This window comes from Molothrus ater, chromosome 22, assembly GCF_012460135.2.
Source record: "Molothrus ater isolate BHLD 08-10-18 breed brown headed cowbird chromosome 22, BPBGC_Mater_1.1, whole genome shotgun sequence".
NCBI lineage: Eukaryota > Metazoa > Chordata > Aves > Passeriformes > Icteridae > Molothrus > Molothrus ater.
This window is the reverse complement of record NC_050499.2, coordinates 2,167,878-2,184,364: the sequence shown is the minus strand read 5'-3', so window position 1 is coordinate 2,184,364 and position 16,487 is coordinate 2,167,878. Positions and strand designations below refer to the sequence as shown.

Sequence of the window (16,487 nt, the reverse complement as noted above, 5' to 3'; positions counted from 1 at the left end):
CTGGAAGTTGGCATCACCTTTGAGCCCTGAGATGTGGAGTGAGGAAGGGGAGCAGGTCCCCAGTGGGTCACCAACGCACCCTCCCCACTCCCAGCGTTCAGATAGAGGGAGAACGAGGTGAGTTTCCCCAAAGCTGCTGCCTGTTGGAAGCATGGGATGCAGCAGAGGGTGAGGATGCTGTTAGGGACAGGTGGGGTCCTGGTGGGATCAAGCCAGGTCGATCCCCCAAAGCCTCCTTGCTCCCGGGATCCTGCAGTGCTGGAGGCCAGGCTGGATTTACGGGGGGGTGGCGAGGGCGAGGAGGGATTAATTCTGCCCCCGCCGCCTCCTCCTCCTCCTCCGCCAGTGTCTAATCTCTGCTGGGGCTTCGAGGTTTGACCCTGCTCTGATCGAGGACCGGGATAACCCTGGCTGAGCCGGGCAGGATCCACCCGAGGCTCCCGAGAACCAGGTAGTCAAAATTGCCCCTTTTTTTGGATATTGTTTATTTTTCAGGATCGATGCGTTTATCTGAAGGGCGGGGGGGTGTTGGATGAGTGTGAGGGATGCAGAACGGGATGTTCCACCCTACTGGCGTGGGAGGGATGAGAATGGGGCGGGTTTGGGGTCCCTGTGCTCCGCCCGGGGGGGTGACATTTGACATTGCGGTGCCGCACTGAACCCCCGCTTAACCCTAATATAACTAATAATAACCCACATAACTAATTAAAGACTGCGCGCTGTGGGGCGGGGGAGGGCCGGACCCCTGGGGGAGGGTCCGTGCGGGGCCGGGACACCCCCACGGGGTGTGGTGGGCTCGGGCCCGCCCCCACCTGCGCGGCGCCGCCCCCGCCGCCCCGGCCCCCCCGGCACCTGCTGCTGCGGCGGCTCCGGCCATGGGCGCGCTGCGGCGGGCGGCGCTGGCGCTGGCGGCGCTGCTGGGTGAGCGAGCCCCGGGACGCGGGGGGCACCGAGCGGGACGCGGGGGACCGGGGGATGCCGGGCAGGACGCGGGAGAGCTGGCGGGATGCAGCGGGCGAGCTCCGGCGGTGCTGGCGGGGGACGCGAGGTAGCGCGGCGGGTACGGGGCAGGACGCGGTGGTACCGGGGGTGCGCCCGGCGGGACTCGGGAAAAGCGGGATGAAGCGGGCAGGACGAGCGAGAGCTTTTGGGAGGGCATCGGGCAGGGACCCGGAGATACCGAGGGGCCACCGAGCAGGGTGTGGGAGCAGCCGGAGACACCCGGGATCCCCACACCGCCGGCGGGACCTGGGAAGGTTTAGGGTGGCACCGGGAAGGACCACCCGAAATCCATGGACCATGGGGTACCAGAGGCAGGGGTTACAGCACCCACCTGTGTCTGTGCCCCCAGTCCCCTACCCCAGCAGGCAGGGTGGGGGGGAAAGGGGGGAGAGATCCACCCCCTTCCCCTTTTAGGAGTGCCCGGAGTGGAGAAAATCTGAGTCTTTCTGGGAAAAGCCATTTGTACCTTGGAGCTGCCAAACAGCCGCTTCCAGCACCCCCAAACCCGATGTACTCCCTTATGGGGACACACCAGGGACTCCAAAGTGAGAGTCCACAGTTCACCTCCCTGCGTGGCACTGGGCAGGAAAAAATCCGCTTGTTGTCCCTTGTTTACTGGTGCTGCACAGCCATCCCAGCTGGTTTTGAGGTGAGGGATCTCACTGCTTCTCTGTCCATGGGTTTTCCCTTCTTCCACCCCTAATTTCCCACCCTATTTGAGTCTTTTTGGAACTTGCCACGGTTGCTCCAAAAGAAAACATCCTTTGGCGTTCCCAGCGAAGGAGAGGCCTTTGGAGAAAGGAAACGGCCCCAAAAACAATGGCAGGAGCATTTCCTTCCAGTAGAACACTGGGTGGGGGTCCTGGAGTCGCCACTTGTTCCTCCTTGAAGGTTTTCTTCCTTGATAAAAGTTAATTAAAGCATGCTTGTATGAGGCATGGGGGTCACTCAGCCCTTAAATCCCACCAGGGCGCTCCTTTGCCGCATCCCGATGGCGTTTTTTGCATGGAATCGTGATGGATTCCCACCAAAAAAAAAATCACACTTGAGCCCTGGGATGTGACATCACGGGCACTGATAGCTCAAAAATGCAGCAAAAAGACCCTTTTGAACCCCAAATGTGTGTTTTTCCTTTCGTTTTGCTTTCAAGCAATCCTTCCTCGTCCCGTGGGATCCTCATGAGATTGTGATGGGGAAAAGCAAAATGAGGGATGTTTGCCATCCCTGCTTTCTTCCCAGTCTCTGTCCCATCCCATCCCCAATCCCAACCCCAATCCTTTCCTCAATCCCATCCCAATCTCATCCCCTGCCCATCTCCATCCCATCCCATCTCCGCCTCTCCCTCCCACTCCAGGGGTGAAGCACGTTTCCATCTATAGCAAAGTCACATATGATTATTGCATTATTTAATTTTTTTTCCCCAAATTTGGTCTCTCTGGAGGATAGGGCACTTTCTGCCCCCCCCGCCCCCGGGGTCGTGAGAAATGCCGCTGTGGATTTTCCCAAGGGACGCTGCTGCACAGCCCGGCATCTCCTATCTGCCCGTTTATAAATAGTCAAAGTTAAAGAGAAGAAAAGGAAAAAAAATTCCCCAAAAATAATTTTTAAAAAAGGGAAGGCTGCGTTGCAGTGCTGAGATGCTCCTTGACCTTTTTCCAAGCTTTTTCAAGGGTCCCTTTTCCGGCCAGATTCCCGCTGTGTATTTTAAATCCCAAGCTTGGTCTTTTGGGATTTAATTTGGGTCTGGGTTTCACATGACTCCAGTGCCTTAATCCTATCAACTGGGGTCATCAAACCCCAACTGCCTCCGGGATTTAATTCCCCTGCAGTTCATGGGTGAGAGACTTGGGGAGGGGGCTGCAGGGGGAGTTTGCTTTTTTGGGGGTTCAGGCTGTGCCAGAGTCAGGAAACAGCTTTTATTTGGGGGTGAAAGGATAAAATTTTAGATGAGGATAGGGTGATTGATATCAGCAGGGATTAATGTTAAGATTGCAGGGATTTAAAGGTGATTTTTTTTCCATAGGGAATAAATTCAAAGGGAAATTTAAAGCTGTTTTTAATTTTTTTTGTCACGGGAAAATTTAAAGTATTTTAGAATGCTAAATTGTAAGATATTTATTTCAGAGGGGAAAAAAATTATAGCTATTTTTAAAGGTAAATTTAAGTCTATTCTGTTTTTCCATATGCAAAAAAAATCCCAGCAGATGGGCTGGGGCGGGGGGAAAACACCCGGGCAGGTGTTTAGCTCAGGGCAGCTGGATAAAAATCCAGGTTTTGAGCCCAAAGAGCAGGCGGGAGGGGCTGAGGGCCCCAGGCCCCCCTGGATGAGTATGAGCACCACGAGCAGCTTAATTTTTTCGATCTGGTTAAAGCATTAGAGGATTTGGAGCGTCGAGGTGGCCAAAGCCAGAGCTGTGCCAGGGGGTTCGTCCCGCGCCTGCAGCTCCAAACCCAGCCCCACCAGCCTTTTTTAGGGTCACATCTGTCTGAGATGGGGAATTTGGGTGAATTGCACAAGAAAAAGGGATTTTGGGGAGCGAGCAGCCTTCAGATCTGGATCCATTTCCCTCTCCCCCATCCACTGGAGGGGAGATGCTGGAGCCGGGATCTCCTGTTGCCACGGGCGTTTTAAGGATGACAGAGCAAAGCTGCAGCCCCAGAGCACAATTAACATAATTAACATGCTCCTCATTAGGTTTCAGGGTTAACCCCCCCTGGTTTGCAGCCGGGAGCAGCTTTGAGGCACACGGGGCTGTTTTGATGCCTTGGGGTGCGATGGGAATCCTCTGGCTGGTGCCAGAACCTTTTTCCCTCTCTGGAGCCTGGATTTCCCCAGGAATCCCCAGCACCCTTTGGCCAGCCCTTTTTGTGCCCAAAAAGCCATGCTGATGGAGGATGTGGAATGAAACACCTGGATTTTCCCAGCTGCTGGGGATGCACAGGGGTGTAGAAGCTGTGGAGTCATTTACGATGCCATCTGCATAATTAATGAGCTATATTATTAATATTTTTTATTATTATAATTATCATCATTATACTTATTATTATTTTATTACTAATGTCATTATAATCACTGTTATAATTGGTTTTGTAACTATTATAACTGTTAGAATTGTTTTTATTAAATTGCAATTATAATTCTTCAACCAGGTCTATTACCTGTTGTCTATAATATTTCTAATACAATTATTGAATATAATTATTTTCTTCTAGATTATCCCAATTTAACACACTTTTATAATGATAGAGGAACTGGGCTGAAAACACCTGGATTTTTCCCAGTTGTTGGGAATGCAGGGAGGTTTAGAGGCTGTGCCATCTGCATAATTAATGAACTGTATAATAACAACAACAACAACAACAACAACTATTATTATTATTATTATTATTATTATTATTATTATTATTATTATTATTATTATTATTATTATTATTATTTCTACTCTTAATATCAGTATTATAATTATTATGACTAGTTCTTATTGTATTGGAATCGTTGTTATAATTATTATAATCACTATTATTATTATTATCATTATTAATATAACTTTTATCATTATTATTCCCACTTTTATAATTATTATTCTCACTTTGATCATTACTCTCATTATTCTGAGCACTATTATCACTTTCACATCCCCACTATTATCCCTATTCTTACAAAAATATACCTATATTTATAATTGCTATAAATTATATGTTCTCAATGATCTATTTTGTTCTGGAAATTCCAATTTAATGAGTCGCCATCCCATATTTCTTTCCACTTTCTCTAAATTTAATACAATTATCTGTATAATTACATATAAATACACTATAATTACCATTATTTTTCCATACTCTCTATTGGATCTGATACCACAGTTTTGTATAATTAACAAATAATATTATCAATGATTTGGGACCTGCAGACGCCTCCAGCATCTCCCCCCCCAAACCCTCCAGGATTTAAAGGTTTATGTTCTTAGCTCGGGTGAGCTATTTTTACGCATCCTCACCAGACTGGGCCTTATTTCTCCCAGTTTTTCACCAGAGAAAGCAAATGTAATTATTTTTTTTTTTTAATTCCTGAGAAGACTTATCAGCCAGAGCAGAGTTTCCTGCCTGGAGCTGGAAGGCTCCGTCCGGAAATGGCACCAATGCCTTGCCAGGAGGGGGGGATGAACGGATGCGGGAGGAGGCTAAAAATACCCCCCAGCTCCTTGTTTTCCTCTTCCCACCCTGGAAAAATCCAATTAAACCCTCTGAGCTCTTAGGGAAAAGTGCAAGGTTATTGAAAGCTCCCAAAATCCTTCAAAGCCAGGGGTTTTTCCCCCCAGACAGAGGGTTTGGGATGACGGGGCAGCATCATCCTTTCCCCCTGCATCCCGATGTGAGGCATCCCTGGGGCGCTGGCAGGGCCGGGCCAGCCGGGGTCACGGATCGATGGTGGATGCAGGGATGGAGCTGCTGGGATGCAGGGCCTGGTGATGTTCCCCTGGGAAAAACAAACCAGCCCCAGCACAAACTCAGCCTTGCCTGGGCTGATTAATTTTCCGGCTGAGCCTTACGGGCAAAGCTGGGAATGATCTTCCCCCAGGAGCTGAGCATCCCTCTCCAGTCTGTGGTACCACCCTTACCCCATCAACCCCTCCCAGTGGGACCTGGGGGGATGCTGAGATGCAGGGGACACGGTGACAGGGGATTGGGATGGGACATTTGGGGTCAAATGAGATGGGGCACCAGAGGAAGCCATTCATGGATTATCCCACTTTAGTGCTGGCAGCAAAAATGGGGGATACTGGGAAAGGCTTGTGAGGTGCACATGGGGGAGCCCTACAAATAAATCCCATGGGATCTGGTGCAGCATCATGGGAGGCTGGGAGTACCCCAATACTGAGCTAAGGGGGGTGTTTGCCTGCTGGAGTTGGCTTTGTCCTGGGAAGGGTGACTTGTGCCTTAGGAATTCCCAAGCTGAGCGTGGGGCGGAAGCTGGGGTGGGAGGGAGCAGCAATGTCCTGCATCCTCCGGAGCAGGCGGAAAGCCCTTCCTGTGGCAGGGAAGGAGGCAAAATGTTCTCTTGGCTCAGCTTCCTGGTGATAACCTGGGATTGTTGTTTTTGTCTTGGGAATGGGGTTTTTTTCTCACAGTCAGTGAGGTTTTGTGGAGAAGTAGCACCTGGGGTTGAGTCATTTCCCAATTTCTTCCCTCTCCCACGGGCAGGTGTCTCCTTGGCCGTGCTGGAGGTGCATGTGGGGACGAGCCTGGTATTCTCTGTGGAGGGGCAGCAGGCAGTGCTGCCTGTCTGGTACACCAGCCACTCCCACAAAGAGCCCTACATCACCTGGATGCTGAACAAGAAACCTGCTCCCTTCCAGGTGAGAAGAGGGCAGAGAGGCTGCAGGACTGGAGATGGAGGGGGCCAAGCTGGTCAGTGACCATGGAGGGGGTGCTGGTGGTGCCCATGATGGGGGGAAGATTATGGTGCCCACCACGGGGCAGTGGCCACAGTGCCTGTGGTGGATGGATGCCCATGATGATGAGGTGGCCATGATGGAAGGAAGCTCATGGTGCCCACCGTGATGCTCACGATGGGATGGCACTCATGGTGCCCATGCAGGGAAGATGCCCACAATGGGTAAAGGCCCATGAGGGGGGGAACCTCAGGGTGGCCCACAATGGATAAGTGTGTATGGTAAGGATGTGGTGCCCGTGATGGGGAGATGCCCACAAAGGGGAGATGCTCATGGTGGGGACGTGCCCATGGGGAGATGTGTGGGGTTCTCACAGTGGGGGCATGCTTGTGGTGCCCATGGTGGAGAGTTGGCCCATGATGTGGTGAAGTTCATGGCACCCACCATGGAGAGGTGACCACCATGGGGGACATGCTCACGGTGCCCATGATGGGGACATACCCATGGTGCCATCCCCATACCAACGGGGAGCTGCTTGTAGTGCCCATGGTGGGGTGGTGTCCACGATGGGGGAATCTCATGGTGCCCACCATGGGGGGTACCCTTGATGGGGGGTGCTCATGGTGATGTGTACATGCCCACAATGAGGTCATGCCCACAGTGCCTGCAGTAGGGAGGTGCTTGTGGTGCCCACAGTGGGGAGACACAAGATGGGGAGAGATCCAAGATGGGGAGATGCCTATACAGGGAGGTGTTTGTGGTGTCCATGGTGGGAAATGCTTACACTGGGGAGATGACTGGAGATGACTGTGGTCCTCATGATCAGGAGGTACCTATGCTGGGGAGGTAGGTGCTCATTGTGCCCATAAGGGGAGATGCCCACACTGGGGTCATGCCCAGGGTGCCTGCAGTAGGGAGGTGCTTGTCGTGCTCACATTGGGGAATACCCATGGCGGGGGAGATGTCCTTGGAAAGTGCCCATGGTGTCTACAATGGGAAAATGTTGGCAATGGGGGCACCACTTTTGGTGCTCGTGATGGGGAGATGCTCATGATGGGACAGTTGCTCATAGTGCCCATGCCAGGGGTATTTGTGCCTGTGGTGGGGAGCTGCCTGCAGTTCCCATGTCCGGGATGCTCAGCAGAGGTAAGGCTGGAGGGGGCTTATGCAGCAACCACTGCTCTACAAAATTTGGGATTTTGGGGGGCTTTTCTCTCCAGCAGCATGATCTGGAAGCAAAAGCATGTGGTTTTTCCCCTGTGCAGATCCTGTCAGTCATAGGCGGGGTGGTGAAGGTGGAGGAGACAGATCTGAAGTCCCGCGTAGGGTTCCTGTACCCCATCGAGACCCACAACATCTCGCTGTTCATCAACGCCAGCCGGGAGCAAGACTCGGGTCAGTACATGTGCACTGTCAACGTGCTGGATGACATCATCAGGATGCACAAGAACGTCGGCCTCATCAACCTCACCGTGCTGGGTAAGGCTCCCCCAGTCCCCCCGGCTCCCTTGGAGCTCCCCATGGTGTCCCTCAGGACTAACATGTGTGCCCACAGTGCCACCAGCCACCCCCACCTGCCAGCTGCATGGCAACGCCGTCGTGGGGGCCAACGTGACCTTGAGCTGCTCCTCCAAGAAGGGGAAGCCCTCGCCCATGTACCAGTGGCAGCGCGAGCCACCCACCCTGCAGGTCTTCTTTCCCCCTGCCCAGGGTAAGGTGGCACCAGTGTGGGGCTGGGGAGGAGGCTGGAATATCCTGAGAAGATTCAGATTTCATCCCCTTCATCCCTGGCTTCATCCCCTTGACTACTTCCTGCACGAGGAGGTGGAGGGTGTAGGAGTGGCTGTGAGGCAGCACCCAAATTTCTCACCTGCAGACCGGGCCAAGGGCACCCTCAAGCTGACCAACCTCTCCCTGGAAATGTCGGGGGTCTACGTCTGCAGGGCTGAAAACCAAGCAGGTTCTAAGAACTGCAGCATTGTCCTGGAGGTACAATCAAGTGAGTACGTGTCCACAGGGTCGGGGAGGGGGACACAGTCCCCATGAGGTCCCTGTGGGAATAAGGCAATAAGGGAATCTCTGTCTCTCTCTGGCAGCAAGCACCAAAGCAGTCATCGCCGGCGCCGTGCTGGGCTCCCTGGGTGCCCTTGCCACCATCATCTTCTTTGCCCAGAAGTTTGTTGGCTACAGGAGGAAAAAACGTGACAGCCAGGAGGAGGGAGCCAATGAGATCAAGTGAGGCACTCTTCCTGTGGAGGGGGTTCAAATCATCGTTAGGTTTCAGGGTTAACGGGCAAGGAGGGTGTGTCCACCTCTGGCCCATCATTTCTCAGGTTCAGAGTTAATAGTGGGGAAGAGTTCTTCATCTCTGGCCAGTCATCAATATGCTCCAGAGGCAACAATCAGGAAGAAAGTTTCCACCTGTGGCCAGTGGTCATGAGGTTTCAGAATTAGCAAGGGGATTTTCCACCTCTGTTTTCCCCTTTCCCTTTTGTCCCTCTGTTTGGGGGTCCAGGATGTCTGCACAAGCTCACTGCTCAGGGAGAGTACGCTGTGGGGAGGGATGGAAGGGTTCCCAGGGCTGATCTCTGTGATGCTCTCCCCTCTTGGCAGGGAAGACGCCGTGGCACCCAAAACCCCATCGTGGGCGAGGAGGCCAGCCTCAGACACCATGTCCAAAACCAGCACCCTGTCCTCCATCGCCGGCACGCGGCAAGGCTACGGAGCCAGAGCCCCCTCGGACACCTGCCTCCATCCTCACCACCACCGGCAGCTACCGGGGCCCCCCGGCCCGGGCAGGGGCACGGCCCCCCAGCCTCTCCCCCCCCGCCGTTAACGGGACCCCCCGGCGCCGCCCGGAGCCCGCCGCCGCTCCCGTGGGCTCGCTGCCCCCCTCCAGCCTGGCACGGGCCGGTGCCGTTCCAGTCATGGTGCCAGCGCAGAGCCGAGCGGGCTCCTTGGTGTGAGCACCCCCCAAAAACAGCGGTGCCCATAGCCAGCCCATCCCACTCCCTGATTCCTGGGGTGGTTTTGGTCCCTTTTTTGGGTTTCCTTTTCTTTTTGACAGATGCCTCGAGCAGCTGGACTCATCGTGGGTGTGTTTAATGGGTGCAGGGGCTCTCTGCGTTTGGAGGGACCGAGTCTCCCCATAAATATCACCCCCCAAACCAGCCCCAGCCCTGCCTCAGGGGGTCCCCTTCTTATGATTTTTTTTTTCTATATCTATATATCAGGTGAAATGAGGGATTTTTTCACAAAAGAAAGTGGGGTGGGGGGAGGGGGGGTGATGGGGACACACGGACACACACACACACACACTTTTTTTAGGGGTTTTCTGATTAAAAGCTGCTGCACTGCCCAGCACCGGCGCTTTGGGTGAGTTTGTGCGGATTTCGAGGCAGGGGTGGGATGCCCCACAACCTTCTGGGTGATGTCATAGGGCAGGGTGATGTCACAGTGCACCAGCCAAGCTCCTCAGGGTGAGGTGACATCACAATGCACGGGTTGTCACACCCATGACCATGATGTCACAGCCATGACTGTGATGTCACACCCATGACTGTGATGTCACACCCATGACCGTGATGTCACTCCCTGTGTCAGGACATACAATGCCACAATGAGTGTGTGACATCACAGCACCTGACTGAGGCCTAGATGATGCCATACAGGCATGTCACATGTCCATCAGGGATGTCACATTTACCATCACACAGCAGGGATGTGACACGTGCCTGTTTGATGTCACACCCACAGTCACGCCTGGTAGTGACATCACACACAGTGGAATGATGTCACTCCAGCCATCACACACACCTGTACAGTGTCACACATCCAGCAGTGATATCACACACACCTGTACAGTGTCACACACCCAGCAGTGATGTCACACACACCTGTATGGTGTCAAACACACCTGTACAGTGTCACACACCCAGCAGTGACATCACACACACCTGTACAGTGTCACACACCCAGCAGTGATGTCACACACACCTGTATGGTGTCAAACACACCTGTACAGTGTCACACACCCAGCAGTGACGTCACACACACCTGTACAGTGTCACACACCCAGCAGTGACGTCACACACACCTGTATGGTGTCACAGCAGCTGTCACTTGTGCAGTAGTGACATCACCACCCATCTCATGCCAGCACCTCACAAGTCATCTCCCACCCACGAGTGATGTCACAGCACACCGTGATGTCATGTCCCACACCTGGCAGTGATGTCACACGTGCCTGCAGCATGTTGTACACACACATGGGAGATCCCTGCTGGCACCCCCTGCCCCACAGCCCTCCCACCCCTGCCCGCTGTGACCTCACCGCTCTGCCGGTGGCATCAGAAGGCACCGAGGACAGCCCGGGGCTCTGGCAGGGGCGTTTATTGGGGCCGGGGGTGTCTGGGGTGGGAGGGGGCAGCCAGGGACAGGGGCAGGGCCTGGCTGTGGGGGGACCCCGGGGGATGCATGCGAGGGGCAGGGGGTGAAGCAGGGGCTCCTGGGCCTCGGCGGGCAGCGCTGGGAGGGAGTCGGTGGTGAGGGGTTTCCGCTGAGCAGCTGGTGGCCCCTGCAAGCAAGGAGAGAGTGAGAGGTCAGCCTGGGCATGGCCCTGCCTGTACCCTGCACCCTGAGCCTTGCCTGTACCCTGCACCCTGTACCCTGCACCCTGTGCCCTGCCTGCACCTTTAGTGCTCTCTGCACCCTGTGCCCTGTCTGCACCATGCACCGTTCTCTGCCTGTACACTGAACCCTGAGCCTTGTTTGTACCCTGTGCCCTGCCTGTTCACTGAACCCTGCACCCTGCCTGTACCCTGTGCCCTGAGTCTGGTTTGTACTCTGTGCCTGCCTGCACCTTTAGTGCTCTCTGAACCCTGTGCCTGTCTGCTCCCCATGCCCTGTCTGCACCCTGCAGCCTTCACCCTGCCTGTACCCTGTGCCCTGACTGCACCCTGCCCACACCCTGCACCCTGCTGACGTGCTGCTCCTGCAGCCTGCACCCTCTCTGTGCCCTCCCCCTGCCCACACCCTGCCCATGCTCTACTTGCAGCCCGCCCACACCCTGCCTGCACCCTTGTCCTGCCTCCACTGCTGCCCACACTCTGCTCTCACCCAGCCCAGGAACCTGGGGGGGACCCCTGCATGCACCCCCCTAGGCAGAGCACCATGGCAGAAGGAGGGGAACCCGGCTCCCTTGCTGCCAACCTGCTCAGCCCCCTAACAAAGCATCCCAAAGGAACCTCTGGGCCCTAAGAAGCTGCACAGCACCTACACTTGGCAGCTGCTTCCTCACTGCAGCCCTCTGACATCCTCACTGCAGCCCCAGTGCATCCCTGCTCAATCCTCACTGCAGCTCCAGTGCAGCCCCAGTGCATCCTCCCTCAATCCTCACTGCAGTCCCATTGAATCCCCATCTCCAGTTCGGTTCCTATTGCATCCTCACTGAATCTCTGTTGCTTCCCCACTGCATCCCCAGTTCATCCTCACACATCATCACTGCATCCCCCCTTTGCAGCCCCACTGCAGCCTCACTGTATTTCCATATTGTCCCCACTGGATCTTCACAAAATCCCCACTGCATCCTCAGTTCATTCTCATCCCAGCCCCACTGAATTCCCTCTCCATCCTCAGTGCATGCTCACTGCATTTTCACTGCCTCTCCAGTGCATTCTCACTGCATCCGCACTGCTTCCCCACCACGTCTCAGTTCTGTTCCCACTGTACCCTCAGTTCATCCCCACTGTGTCCCAGCTGAGCTCCACTTCCATGCCCACTGCATCCCCAGTTCCTTCCCACTGCAGCCTTGTTGAATCTTCACTGCATCCTCACTGCATCCTCCTCTTCCTCCCCACTGCATTCCTGCTGCATCTTCAGTCCATCCCCACTGTATCTGCACTGAATCCCCGTTGCACTCCTACTCCATCCCCACTGCACCCCATTCTCATCCCAGCTGCACCCCAGTCTCATCCCAGCTGCATCCCAGCTGCATCCCAGCTCCATCCCAGCTCCATCCCAGCTGCATCCCAGTCTCATGCCAGCTGCATCCCAGTCTCATGCCAGCTGCATCCCAGCTCCATCCCAGCTGCATCTCCCCCAGCCCCGCCACACTCACGTGGCCGAGCCGGCAGCGCGCCCTCCCCGCCGCTAACCCCGAACCGGCCCCGCCGCTCTCCGGGGCCATCCCGCGCTCACGGCGCAGGGCACGGCCCGGGCACGGCGCAACCACCACCGGGGCTCCAATGCCACGCGGCCTCGGCACCGTGGGCGCTTTTTAAATTTACCTTTTCCTGCCAGGAGACTGTGACACAGGCTTTTAAAAATAGCATGTGCTGAGGCGAGGCGCTCGGGGTGGTGTTGCTAAGGGAGAGATTCAATCCAAATCTAGGGCTGCGCCTTCCCATCCTACTTCCCATCCTTCCCAACTACTACGGCGCGCACCCAAATTTAGGGCAAGGCAGGGGCTGCCTGCCTGTGTTTCCATCTCCTGGGAGGAAAAACCCCTTCTCCACCCTGAACCAGTGTGGGGAATGTTGCTCCATCCCAAATCTGCACAGGGAAGGATGCTCCATCCCGTATCTGTGCAGAGCAGAATGCTCCATCCCAAATCTCTGCAGGAAAGGATGCTCCATCCCAAATCTGCACAGGGAAGGATGCTTCATCCCATATCTGCACAGAGCAGAATGCTCCATCCCAAATCAGCATGGGGAAGGATGCTCCATCCCAAATCAGCATGGGGAAGGATGCTCCATCCCAAATCTGCACAGGGAAGAATGCTCCATCCCATATCTGCACAGAGCAGAATGCTCCATCCCAAATCAACAGAGCAAAGGACACTCAGAGCAGCATCCTTACAGAAATGACCCAGTTCTGGGGGGAAGAAGCGGGATTTGGGGGGTACCTAGTCGCCGTTGCGGAGGTCGCCGCCGCGGGTGCTGTTGGTGCACTCGGCGTCCTTGGTTTTCCGATCAATCTCGCCCCCTTTGATCTTCTTGCGGGTCATATGGCCACGGAAACTAGCCTGGATCTTGGCAGCTGCCGCGTTGGCATCGGGATCGTCCAAAGGGATGTCCAGGATGTCCTCGTCCAGCTTTGTGCAGGCTCCCTCCTGATGGTGACAATGGCAGGGTTACAGCTGCTGGCACCTCAAACAGCGCAGCCCCCTCCCCAAATGAATCCGTTCATGATGGTCTTAAATGAGCCCCTGTTCTAAAAATTAGGTTTACTCATTAAAAAATTGGGTTCCTTTGCTAAAAATGAGGGGGTTTGCTAAAAATCAGGGTCACTTGCAGGTGTCTTGGGGAAATGGCAACCCTGGACCACACGGCTGCAGGAAGCCAGACTCCAGCCAGGGTTATGATGCAGGGAGAGGAAAATCCATGGGAGCAGAGGATGGGTTCTGGGGGGTATTTTTGGCAGAGGGCTGGGGGCCATCCTGCACAAAATGAGCTGGTCATGCCTCAGTTTCCCCTTTCCTCATAGCCTGTTGCATCCTCCTGCATCCTTCCTCAGGGCTTTGGTTGGAAATACCAGGAAATTTGGGGAAGCAGTGACTCCAGAAGGGAGGAAAAGCCCCACCAAGGACAAATCACTGTAACCCATTCCCCTCCTGCCACATCCCACCAGAGCAGCTGGACTCAGCAACAAGTTCAATGGGAAAAAACAAAAAACATGGGAAAATGAAATGAGGTGGAAATGAGCTGGCATTGGATGATCCAGTGCCAGCAGCTGTGGGGGTGAAGCCTTTGTGTTGCCCCATGAGCACTTAAAGGACTTAAAGGAATTTTGGGGGGCTTGTTTGGAAGCTGTAGATTCGGGGGGGAGGAAGCTCATCCCATTGGCTCCACCAAGTTGCTCAGGTTGTTTTACCATTGTGAAAGGTGAGGATGGGTCCAAGGTGGAAATGATATGTCCAAGGTGGAAATGATATGTCCAGGGTGGAAATGTTATAGCCAGGGCTGGAAATCCTATAGCCAGGGGAAGGAAATCCTATATCTAGGAAAGAAACCCTATATTCAGGAGAGATATCCTATATATGCAGAGGTGGGGGAGAACAACCTATATCTAGGGGAGAAATCCTATATACAGGTGGGAGAAACCTATATCCAGGGAAGGAATAGTATATCTGGAGAAGGAAATCCTATAGTCAGGGGAGAAAACCTGTACATGGAGGGGCATATCCTATATCCAGGTGAGAAATCCTATATCCAAGAGAGAAATCCTATATTAGGAGAGAGGAAATCCTATATCCAGGGGAGAAATGCCATATACAGGTGGAGGAAATCTATATATGCGGGGGTATTTCCTATATCCAGGGGAGAAATCCTATATTTAGGGGAGAAATCCTATATTCAGGGAAGAAATCCTACATACAGGTGGCAGAAACCTATATCCAAGTTGAGAAATCCTGTATATAGGTAGGAAAAACATATATTCAGAAGAAAAAAATCCTATATCCAGGGGAGACATCCTATATTCAGGGGAGAAAACCCACAAACCCAAAACCAGGGGGCCATATCCTATATTCGCAGGAGAAATCCTATATCCAGTGGAAAAACACCATATCCATGGGGTGAAAATCTCTATGCAGCTGATGAAAACTTGTATCTAAGGGAGAAATCCTATATTCAGAAGGAGAAATCCTATATAGGAGGGGAAAAGTCCTATACATAGGGGAGAAATCCTATATCCAAGCTGGAAAAATCCTATATCCAGGCAGGAAAAATCCTATTTTCAGGGTGGGCTTTGCCTCTCTGGAGGTGCCCAGGAGGAGAGATGGGCGCTTTTCCCTGTGCTGCTGTCTTAGCAGGTGGAGGAAAACGGGGAAAAGTGGGGAAAGAGGAAAAAAAAAGGGGAAAGGGGGAGGAAAAGGGGGAAAGGGGCAGGAAAAGTCAGGGGATCAGGGAGAAAGGGGAAAAGGATGTGGTTTTCTCCCCAAGCCGGCTGGCGGCCAGAAGGGAGGGGAGCTCACCCTCGGGTGAGGAGAGAGGGGTGCAACCCCAATGAAGCCCTTTATCCATGGGCAACCCCCGATCCCACCTGTAGAGCAATTGTGGGGTGGGGGGGGAAGAAAAAGCTCAATAAAAGCTGGATTAGAGGACGGGGGGATTTTCCTCAGGGGGCTCTGGGGTGCAGGATGCTGGCCGTGCTCTGGCCCCGGTGGGATGGAGTCCGAACTGCTGTGAGGCAGGAGCGGGGATCTGGGGGGCTGGGGGCAAGAAGAGCCTGGGGGCTGCAGCAGCGCTGGGGGTCGCGGAGTTGGTTGAGCTCTTGGTGGGTGCAGCACCCCCGCACCCCCGCCCCCACCACCCCAAACCCCCCCCAAACCCCCCCAAACCCCCCCAAACCCCCCGGCCGCCCCAGCCCGGGGCAGTGACCAGGGATCAAAGGCAGGAGCGGGAGCAGGGCCGGGGGAAGGAACGGGACCTACATTGCAGCAGTCCATGGCGGAGGGCGGGTGGGCGGCCAGCGGCGGGCGAGGGGCTCCGGCAGGATCTCGCTTCCCCGGCAGCTCTCCCGGCGCAGGTGGCAAGTTGAGCGGAGCCGCTTGCCTACGTAATGCGCTTTCCTCCGGGCGAGCCTATCAGCCCGACACTCCTGCCAGGCTTTTGGGGGGGAAGGAGGGGTGCCTTATTTTTTTTTCCTCCCTTTCTCCTTTTTTTTTTTTTTAATTTTTTTTTTTTTATTTTCCCTCCTCCAATTTTATTTTGCAGCCTCCAACTCCCTCCTAACACTTAAAGGAGCCGGCAGCTCGCTTTGGAGTTTCGTGGAACACAACATCACATGCAGAGGATGCGAGCCAAGATGTGATGAGCCTTGCCTTCGGCATGGAGGGTTTTTTGGGGGACAAAGCTATAGCAAATGGGGGTAATGGGTTCATTTTTGGGGGGTACACGACCCACAGTCATGCTGGAGGCAGGTTTTGCCCCCTGGGTTGGTTTGCACGGGGGGAAAAAACCTTCTTGACCTACTTAGGACTTGGTCCTGAAGGAGGGTGAGGATGAGGATGGAAAGGATGAAGATGGTGAGGGAGGGTGGGCATGATGGGACACAGTGTCCCACCGAGCACCTGCAGAACCCCGGAGCTGA

General features: G+C 54.2%; 2 protein-coding genes across 2 annotated transcripts; one reads left to right on the top strand and one right to left on the bottom strand.

Annotated features, from left to right (window-relative positions):
- The first annotated feature begins 843 nt into the window (after positions 1-843).
- Positions 844-9,758, top strand: ESAM (endothelial cell adhesion molecule). The gene is given in 8 exon segments (XM_036397500.2): positions 844-921; positions 6,205-6,359; positions 7,661-7,874; positions 7,951-8,106; positions 8,272-8,394; positions 8,492-8,630; positions 9,009-9,141; positions 9,143-9,758. Coding segments are annotated over 8 exon segments (1,185 nt in total). The 5' UTR covers positions 844-875; the 3' UTR covers positions 9,362-9,758.
- Positions 9,759-10,771: 1,013 nt separating this feature from the next.
- On the bottom strand, positions 10,772-15,985 carry NRGN (neurogranin). Its single transcript, XM_036397501.2, has 3 exons — positions 15,829-15,985; positions 13,300-13,506; positions 10,772-10,971 (listed from the first exon to the last, which is right to left on the bottom strand). The coding sequence occupies exons 1-2, from the start codon at positions 15,841-15,843 to the stop codon at positions 13,300-13,302; spliced, it is 222 nt and encodes a 73-aa protein (XP_036253394.1). The 5' UTR covers positions 15,844-15,985; the 3' UTR covers positions 10,772-10,971.
- Between the last annotated feature and the right edge of the window lie 502 nt (positions 15,986-16,487).